General features: G+C 39.4%; 1 protein-coding gene across 1 annotated transcript in view; it reads left to right on the top strand.

The window, feature by feature from the left end:
• borcs6 (BLOC-1 related complex subunit 6) overlaps positions 1 to 9,689 on the top strand; it is a 29,180-nt gene extending 19,491 nt beyond the window's left edge. The window contains exons 3-4 of the mRNA XM_068051485.1: positions 2,998 to 3,081; positions 7,647 to 9,689. Of these exons, the coding sequence (XP_067907586.1) occupies positions 2,998 to 3,081; positions 7,647 to 7,772 (210 nt within the window). The 3' untranslated portion in view covers positions 7,773 to 9,689. The remainder of the gene's footprint in view (positions 1 to 2,997; positions 3,082 to 7,646) is intronic.
• Positions 9,690 to 10,207: the final 518 nt, after the last annotated feature.

Genomic DNA, 10,207 nt, shown 5'->3' on the forward strand with positions numbered 1-10,207 from the left:
GTCAAATCACCAAACGCCACAGACTGCATACCCCTTTTTTCTATGGACTCTAACTCGGCCACTCGACCTTTCCCCACTCTAACCTGTTTGTGTGTGTGTAAACCTCCTGTGTGTTTGTGAGAGTGAAAGTTGGCGTGTTATTTATTATTAGTTCGGTTTAGGTACACTAAAGTTAGCCTATTTCTTTGTTAACTCAAGAAAACCTGTCTGATTAGTTCTTATGATAGTAGCAAGTAAGTAATCAAGTACCTACTGAATTAGTCAGTACATCCACTTTAAGAAAGAACTAAACCTGTTGCGGTCAATCAAGGAGAGGAAAAAGAGGGAAGCCCTTCAACCCCCCTCCTCACTTGACCGTAACAAAGTGTATAAAATTATGAGAGGCCTCATTATTAAATTATGGTGGAAGCAGTCTTTCGATATTTTTAAAGCAGAGGTAGATAGATTCTTGATAAGCAAGGGGATGCAAAGTTATTGAGGGTAGACGGGAATGTGGAGTTGATGTGACAGTCAGATCAGCCATGATCTTATTGAATGGTGGAGCAGGCTCGAGGAGCCGAGTGACGTACTCCTCCTAATTCGTAAGTTCATATGCCTAGAATAAGTACAGATGAGCTATTTACGTTAGCAGAGTGGTCAAAAACCAGGAGGTATAGATTTAAAGTAATTGGTAGAAGGATTAGAGGGGAGATGAGGAAGCTTTATTTTCTATCCAGAGGGTGGTAGGGGCCTAGAGCTCACTGCCTGAAAGAGTGGTAGAGGTAGAAACTCTCACCACATTTAAAAAGTACTCGGACATCTACAAGAGCCATGACCTGCTGGGCCTCGGACCTAGTGCAGGAAGGTGGGATTAAGCTGGGTAGCTCTTCTTCAACCAGCAAGAGTGTGATTGGCTGAATGGCCTCTTCTGTGTTGTAAATTTTCTATGATTTGTATGACCTGATCAGGCACTGCATTCCAAATCCTAAGCATTTGTTGCACAAAAAAGGTTTACTTGTGTCGCCTCCTGATTCGATAGGCAACCACCTTAAATCCGTGCCCTCTGGTTTTCAACCCTTCCATCCATTGCAAACAGTTTCTCTTTATTTACTCTTCCTAAATCCTTTATGATTTTAAATACCTCTAATAAAATCTCTTTAATCCCATTTATTTGTATTTTCCAAATAAATCTATGTGGTACTTTATTAAATGCTTTTTGAAAGTACATATGTACATCATCTTCTACGCTACTGCTTTCATTAACCTACTTTGTTACTTCATCAAATAACTCAATCAGATTAGTCAGACATGATTTGCCTTTAACAAGTCCATGTTGGCTGTCCTTGTTAATCCATGCTTCTCCAAGTGAGAATTAATTTTGTCCTTGACAATGGTCTCTGGTAATTTTTCCACCACTGACATTGAAGTGACTGGCCTGTAGTTACCAGGTCTATCCTTCTCCCGCTTGTTAGATTTTTAATCTTCCACTCCCATTTCCAAGGAGGATTGAAAAATTGTAGTCAGCAACCGAAGAGGCATCCAGTGTGGACCCGGCGACTTGTTAACATTGAGTAGTGCTAACCTATACAGCACCTCCTTTTTATCTATTTCTATTCTATCCAATATCTTACTCCTTCCTCCTTTTTTTATTTTTATTATTTTATTTATTTATTTAGAGATACAGCACTGAAACAGGCCCTTCGGCCCACCGAGTCTGTGCCGACCATCAACCACCCATTTATACTAATCCTACATTAATCCCATTACCCTCTCACATCCCCACCTTCCCCCTACCTATACTAGGGGCAATTTATAATGGCCAATTTACCTATCAACCTGCAAGTCTTTTGGGAGGAAACCCGGAGAACCCGGCGAAAACCCACGCGGTCACAGGGAGAACTTGCAAACTCCACACAGGCAGTACCCAGAATCGAACCCGGGTCGCTGGAGCTGTGAGGCTGCAGTGCTAACCACTGCGCCACTGTGCCACCCCGCTCCTCTATTGTGACATTAACTTTATCCTCTTTAGTGAAGACAGATGCAAATTACTCAGTAATGCCCCCTCTGCCTCTATGAGATATCCTTCTCTTTCCTAGTCAGTCCCACCATTCCTTTAACTATCCTTTTATTTTATATGTTTAAAAAAAATAACTTGGGGTTCCCTGTTACATTTTGCACTAATCTTTTTTCATACTCTGCCCTTTTTCAATTTCTCCCTGCACTATTCTGCCTGGTTTTCTATTGTATTCTGTACCTTGATATTTATCATAAACCACCTTTTTCTATTTTATTTTAACTTTTATTTCATTTGTCATCCAGGAAGCTCTAGCTGTGGATGTCCTTTCTTTCCCCCTTATGGGTTTGTACCCGAACTATCTCTGCCTTAAAGGCCTGCCATTGCTCATTTACTGTTTTCCTGCTAATTTTTGTTTCTAGTCCACCTGTACTAGATCCGCTCTTAAACCACTAAAATTGGCCCTCTTCCAGTTGGGTATTTTCACTTTTGACCTTTCTTTGTCCCTTTCTACATTACAACAGTGACTGCACTTCAAAAGTACTTCATTGGCTTCATAAAGCACTCTGAGACATCCAATGGTCATGTGAACCACTATATAAATGCATGGCTTTTCTTTCTGTAATGACTTTAAACCTAATTATATTACTATTACCCAGATGTTCTCCTATTGGAACACGCTGCATTTGTCCTACTTCATTTCCCAGAACTAGATCCAGCACTGGTTCCTTCCTCAATGGACTAGAGAGACACTGATTAAGAAAGTTCTCCAGTACATTTTAGGAATTCTTCACCTCCTTACTCTTTATACTATTTTTCTCCCAGTCTATGTTTGGATAATTGAAGTCTCCTGCTATTACTGCTGTATATTATTTATACATTTCTCTGAAATTTGCCGACAGATTTTCTCCTCCATCCCCTTCTCTCTTAATCATTGAGTATTTAAATTCAGGAAGTCACAGCTATATGTTCAGTACTGATTTATGATTTTTTTTAAAATCCAGATGACAGCACTAAGTGTGGGCTACATTCAAACTTATCGAGATTCAGTGGACAGTCTTGGAGAGTCAGTGGATATGAGTATAAAGGTGAGGGCACAGGAACAAAAAGTGAAAACTGGTTTAATTCTATACTGATTATTCCAATTTTGTTTTATTTTCTGAGTCAACACTGGTGATGATTAGAAACTATTAACTTGCAGTCAGGCTATAACTTTAATGTACATGTACAATAATGTATAATATTCACAGTGTCTTTATTCCATTAGAATTTTGTGTTTGTTTTTGGTTTGTCTTTTTAAAAAATTGCTGCTTCATTGTACTAATTGACCTAGGTTATATTCTGTTTTTTTGTCAAATAAGTGGTTGCATGGCATGCCAGTCTAATAATGCTATGGCACAAGATGTCTACAATTGGGTATCCCTGCAGTTCCTGTGCTAGATTATTGAATACTAAATTAACACCTGAATTTGAATCCCTGTCTTGTCTGGTGTTTGCTTCAGTACCCTCTAAAATGAGTGCCAGTCTGAAATGGGGGCAGAATACCTAGCCCCATCAGCATCAATTCAGACATTCCTAGCTGGCTAGCCAAAGGACAGTCCATGAATGTGTTTGTAGGCAGCCTCATCCTTAAGAATAACACAAAGTAACATCAAAAATTCAGAATAATTTTGTGATTTGTGTAACAGCTTGAAGTGTGCAAATCATTTTAAAATTGTATTCAACAATGCAGGATCCTGCTTCTCCATGGACCTGGCCTGCCACATCTTGTTGGTTGAGTTAATGATAATCTGCATAACTGCAAGGGTGTTACTGCGGTGTTGAAATACAAATCAAGGAAGGCTCCTTCTCTTCATTGCTGTCCAACAAGCCTTGCTAGAAGTACTGACTAACATCAAGTGAGGACAGAAATATGCTTGTCTCTGATGTCTTGCCTCCCTTGTTCAAGCACTCACTTTGACAAATAGTGGTCATTTGGATGAGGTGATTGAGGGCAATTGGCACTCTTGGAACTATGCCTCAGTAAACAATCAGTGTCTCTGGAGAAGGGAAAAATTGTTTGGGTTGGAAAGAATTGAATACATTGCATAACAGGAATGTTGTAATGCCTAGTATATTGCAAAACTACATAGCAATTATCAACAATGGTACATATTTTTAAAGTATATTTTATACTTTATTTTTGATGCTTTTTCTGACAATTACCATTAGACATTAGTGTAAAATATTATCACGGTCATGTTCATATTAGGAGAACATTTTGCTACTCCCTGCATAAGCGTACTGTTTCTGACTTGGATCAGTGACCCCCATTTCAGCCATAAGGGGCAAGAGAAGAAAGGAGGTCTTATCCTCGGAGCCAGTTAGAGGCCAGGTAATGTAAATCAGATGATGAACTTGCCCAGTGAAATTCTGATATGTTTTCCAAAAGTTTGTTCAGGCCCTTTTTATTTTAGATCCATACAAAGAAGGGAAGTTGGTCATAAGGCAAAGTGGAGATGGGAGTGTTGGTGTCTTCTGGTTTTAGAGTAGTTGCCCAGCAGTATACAGTATGTCAGTCGACTGCAATGGGAGGTGCCAACTTTAGATGATGTGATACGTTTACAGCTCTCGAGCTCTTTCCTGCTTTCATCTTGGAGGCTGATCAATGACGGTTTGCGCAGCAACACTCCGTTGTTGTGTTGGCATCAGTATGTTTGTTAAAACCATTATAGTTGTGCTTGTTCAGCGGTGGAACATTTTTCCTGAAGCATTCATTGGGAAACTCCAAACATTGTTCTTATCGTTATGATGACCTAGTGGTTATGGTACTGAATTAGCAACCCAGGGGGTAGGGAGTTTTCATGACATATTGTAAAACTGAATTTAATAATCTGGCAAATTGTGGGCAAGCAGCAAAAAATGGTTGTGAAAACTGTCAGATTCTTGTAAAGCTCCAGTCGGTTCTCTAATGCACTTCATGGACAGGAACCCACCACCTCTAATTGATCTGACCTGCATCTGACTCCAGATCTGCACAATGTGATTTGAGTCTTAATGCCCTTGGAGCAACTAGAGTTGGGCAATAAATACTGCCTTGCCAATGGTGCCAACATCTCTAACAAATAAAGAAAACCAAAAAGAGTAGCCAAGGCTTACTTCAGCCCCCAGCGGCAGTTTGATTTAGTTCGGGTGGAGAGCTACATGGCAATTTAACTTCTATGCAGACTGATAATGTGGTGGTGCCTGCCAAGTGGGCTGCTTTGTCCTGGATGTTGTCAAGCATCGTTGGAGCTGCACTTAGCCAAGCAAGTGGAGAGCATTCCATCATACTTCTGACCCACGTTCCTTCTAAGCTGTGCAGGTGCATAGCACATAGCAATCGGGGGAAACTACTGCACAGAAAATAAAACAGGGCACACGCAAGCAGCGGTCTTTTTAAGATGCACGCATGTGCAGCATTGCGGCAATCTTAAAGGGACCGTGCAGTGCAGCAAACAGGCTGTGGACCACAAAGGGGCATTAGAAGGAGCATTGCTTGGATATACTGGAAAGGCTTTGGGGAGTCAGGAGGTGAGTCACTTGTTGCAGAATAACCAGCTTCTGACCTTTTGAAACCCCACTGTTTGTGGCTGGTCCAGTTAAATTTAATATTGTTTGAAACGGTATCAGCTGCATTCCTTTGTTTATTGGTGGGGGAGTAAGAAAAAGGAATTAAGTTGAACGGCAACAGTAAAAGTTAGAAAAGAAAGCTTGACCATTAAATGGAAACATTAGGAAGAAATTTTGAGAAATCAAGCAGTCAATAAAATAGAGGAAGTAAAAAGGGGAAGGATGTTGCATCATCTTTAAAGTTTAGAAACATAAATAACAGTGGTTAAATAGTTGTAAAGTCTGTTTACTCAGGGACAATGAGAGTCCTAATTAACAATTCTTTCCAGAATTGTAATTTTTACAGTTCCATAGAAAGTTGCATTGAGCTTAGCACTAATAACATTTATAAAGAGGTTATGTTCATGGATGAGATAAGCCAGAAAAAAGATTTGTATTTACATGTTAACTATATGAAAGATCTTGAAGTCTCATGGTATTCGGGGGTGGAATTGGGAATAACAATATAATTGAAATTAACTATCACATTGCCACCTACCTCTGTTACAGAAAATTACCATTAATTTTCAATTTTTAATCAATATTTAAAAATTTTCTTTATTGTATGTGATTGTTTGAAGATGCACTTTAACTTTGGATTCCCACCACCAACCATTCAATGTCTCAAATTTTAAAAACATAAAATCCAAATCCCAGTCGCAATCTTTTGTTTTGACTGTTGGACTGTCGAGAATGAAGTGCATGCATGACCTCCAAGTGTGACGCTGATTTTAACTTAACCAGTCAGCATCCCATTGGTACCTACTGACATTTTTAGAGAGTGACGAGGAAGGTGCCCTGCATTTCCTGCGCCTCAGACACTTACTGTTGTGGTCTTTGAAATACCAGTTTCTGAGCACTATTATAAGTGCAGAATTGCCTCCTTTACAGAGGTGCAACACCTTCAGTAGTAGGAAGACTGGATGTCTACTGATGGTACCTATAAAGCACATTTAATCTGACTAAGTAAAGTTCCTGGTGATGCACTGTTCCCACGTTCCATTGAACAGAATGCTTATTGCAAGTCGATTGCTTGTATTGTGTGCATTGTCGTTTTCCTGTGTTATGTAAGTGAGCATTCTTTATATTGGCAGTGGGCTGAGGGAGTCTTTGTTGCTAGAGGAACAAACAACTGGAAGATAATGCAGCAAGCTTCCACATAATTTGATGCTGTCCTTTTTTTTTGCAAACGTCAATATATTTTGAGATGTGAAACATTCACTTGTGGACTATCTGACCTCATTCATACTATCAATAAGACTGCCTATTTCCACGTCCATAACATTGCCTGAATTCACCGCTGTCTCTGCTCATCTGCTGAAACGCTCATTCCTACCATTGCTATCTCTAGTCTTGATTATTCCAGTGCACTCCTGGCTGATCACCCATCTTTCTACTCTCTAAACTTGAGTCATCCAAACTTGGCTGCCCGTGCCTTAACTTGCACCAAGTCCTGTTCCCCTATCACCCCTCTGCTCACTAACCTACGTTGGCTCCCAGTCAAGCAGTGTCTTGATTTTTAATCCTAGTTTTCAAATCCTTCTTTGGCCTCGCCCCTCCCTATCTCAGTAATTCCTCCAACCCCATAACCCTCCAAGATATGTGTTCCTTTAATTTTGGCATCTTGTGCATCCCTGATTTTAATTGCTCCACCATTGGTGGCTGCGCCTACAGTTGCCTAGGCCCAAACTCTGGAATACTCTCCCTAAATCTCTCCACTGCTGTACCTCGTTTTCCTCCTTTAAGACATTCCTTAAAACCTACCTCTTTGACCAAGCTTTTGGTCATCTGACCTAATATCTCCTTTTGTGGCTCGGTGTCATACTTTGTTTTATAATGCTCCTTTGAAGCACCTTGGGAAGTTTTTATTACATTAAAGTTGCTATATAAATATAAGTTGTTGCTATCTTGTAAGTTGCTTAAATGGGACGTTTTATAATAATGGAAGCAATCCGTAGTATTGAAGAAGTTTGCACTATTTTTCATCACCATTAGCCTAACACTCTTTTGATTGTGTTCTCAGGGCATGTATACACTAATGGCCCGGTGTGAAGAGCTGGACAGATCTATGCAGCCCATTCTTGTGCTGTCTAAACAGATCCGCGAAGTGAAAAGAACTCTGGAAATGTTTGAAACACTCTGCAAATAACTGGCTCTGCTGATATGGTTCAATAATTACGCTTTTATTTTTGTTCAAATTATTTTACTGACTTGCAGAATGTCAATAACTGCTGCAATAGAAGAACAATCCAATTACATTTCTACAATTAGCAGCACTTGACACTGTGATGATGGCAGCAGCAAATCCTTCAAGCCTGATTGTTATGTTGCTAAACAGAACTCCATAGAGTTGGTTTAGCAAATTTATTTACAAGCACCTTGAGATTTACATTGTGGCCAACTAGAAGGAAAACACTTGCAAGCAGTACATAATTCATTATCCTTATTCTTCCTTCAAGTTGAAGGCCTGCTGCTTTTGCAGTGATTGAATTAGCAAGTTGGATTAACCTACCCACATATTTTCTGGGTCAGTGTTGGAAGGAGCAGCACGTTTTGGGACAATAGGTCTTGAATAATGATGCAAATGGAGAGCACCATAAACCGTTTATCTACTGACTGGGAAGCACAGAAGTTTGGAAAAATGTAATGTAATATTTAGCATAAAATGCACTTAAGACAATGAATTTGCAGGGAATATGACAGAACAGCAACAGCAGAACTTGCACTGAAAGCATTTGAACTCAGGCATGTAACTGCCTTGAAACACAGTCCTATCTGTTGAAATTACAAGAATATTTATGAAAAATATTTGGAGATGGTAACTAATCAGTACCAGACAAAGATAAATCATGCTTGATTCAGATTGAAATTATATGAAATTTGTTTTATAACTGTCTATTTACTAAAAGGAAATATAGTGTCTAGAATCTATCTTAAGACAGTAACTCTGCTCTAGATTTAGATTTGGTCTCACAGCTAATTTAGTCAAATCTAAAACCTTAGCACAAAAGCAAAATGCTGCAGATGCTGGAAATTTGAAATAAAAACAGAAAATGCCGGAAACACTTTGCATGTCAGGCAGCATCTATGGAGAGAGAAACAGTGTTAACCTTCATGTCTGCGACCTTTCATTAGAACTGTTCTGATGAACAGTCACAGATCTGAAACGTTGACTCTGTTTCTCTCTCCAGAGATGCTGCTGAGTGTTTGCAGCATTTTCTGTTTTTATATATAAAACCTTGGTAGCTTTGTTGTCAAACAATTTCTGGGTACCTGCAGGTCCTAATAACCATATGGCTTTGCTTTGGATTTGGTACCCAATTTAAAAGCCATGATCATCTCTAATTAAACGACCTGTTTGAAAAAACCTCGTAAACCACAATTGGGAAGTGTTAAACCGGAATGATGCTGTGCGTTATGAGTTAGCTTGGTTCAGTGGTAGCACTCTTGCCTGTGTTTGAAGATTGTGTGTTCAAGTCCTGCTTCAGGATTAGAGTGCATAATATAGGATGATACCTAAGTGCCATACTGAGGAAGTATTGTATTGTCGGATGAAATGTTAAACTGAGGTCCTGTCTGCCTGTTCAGGTGGATGTAAAAGTTCCAATGGCAATTTATTTGTAAAAGAGTGGTGTGTTTTCCTGGTATCCTGGCCAGATTAACTGGTCATTGATCTAACTAGCTATTGTGTTTGCCCTATAACAACAATGACTGATAATTTGTTGACTGTTAAATGCTTTGGAATATCCTGAAGGTGTGAAAGGTGTTAATGTGAATGCAATCTATCTTTCCATATTCTTTGAAACTGATCATTACTGATATGAGAAGAAGGAAACTACAGGATTGTAACCACTGCTGGAAGTGTTTGTATTGTAATTATTGCTTTATTGTCTACCCAACAAACTATTGTAGCTTCTCAGTCAGACTCAGAAGATGTTTATTTCCTGTAGGAAAGGCAGACCATGATACGGAGCAAATGCATGACTCACTAGTGATCTATGCATTTGCTCTGCTTTCAGACTGAAGAGAACTAATTTTAAAATGTATTTTACCAAATCCTCACAAATTTGCTGTCTTTGTCAGTTCCGAAAATCAACTAGTTTGAAAGATAACCAAAGCATGACCTTCATTCCATGCATTCTAAATATCTTGGTCTTTAGGTTTAAAAAGAAAGTTCATGGTGTTTTGCAAAGGCAGCATTTCACTCTTTACAGTTTTTTTACATGACTGCTGCAAACTCTGTGTAAACCTAGTTTCCCTCAGCACATAAGGGATTGGTACTAGAAATGGATCACAGGAGCATTGGGTTCTGTGTTTTGACCTCTGCTGCTTGCAGAGTAATTAATAGCTCGAATTGGAAGCAGAATGTTTGTTTTAAGAGTTTGGCTTCAGAGACAGAAAATCATGGAGTCAACCCCAATAATGTGTAGCAATCCAGATCACCTACCTCAGTTGAGTGAGCTTTGGCTGTCATCCTTTTAGCCCCATCCTCTTCAAGGGAGTAGGTTATTACCCCCTCAAAGCACAGTAAAGCTGATTGATCTGTCTGATTTTCACCTTTGTGCAATAGAGAACATTCACTGT

The sequence above is a fragment of the Heterodontus francisci genome, chromosome 19, assembly GCF_036365525.1.
Source record: "Heterodontus francisci isolate sHetFra1 chromosome 19, sHetFra1.hap1, whole genome shotgun sequence".
In the NCBI taxonomy this organism is placed as follows: Eukaryota; Metazoa; Chordata; class Chondrichthyes; order Heterodontiformes; family Heterodontidae; genus Heterodontus; species Heterodontus francisci.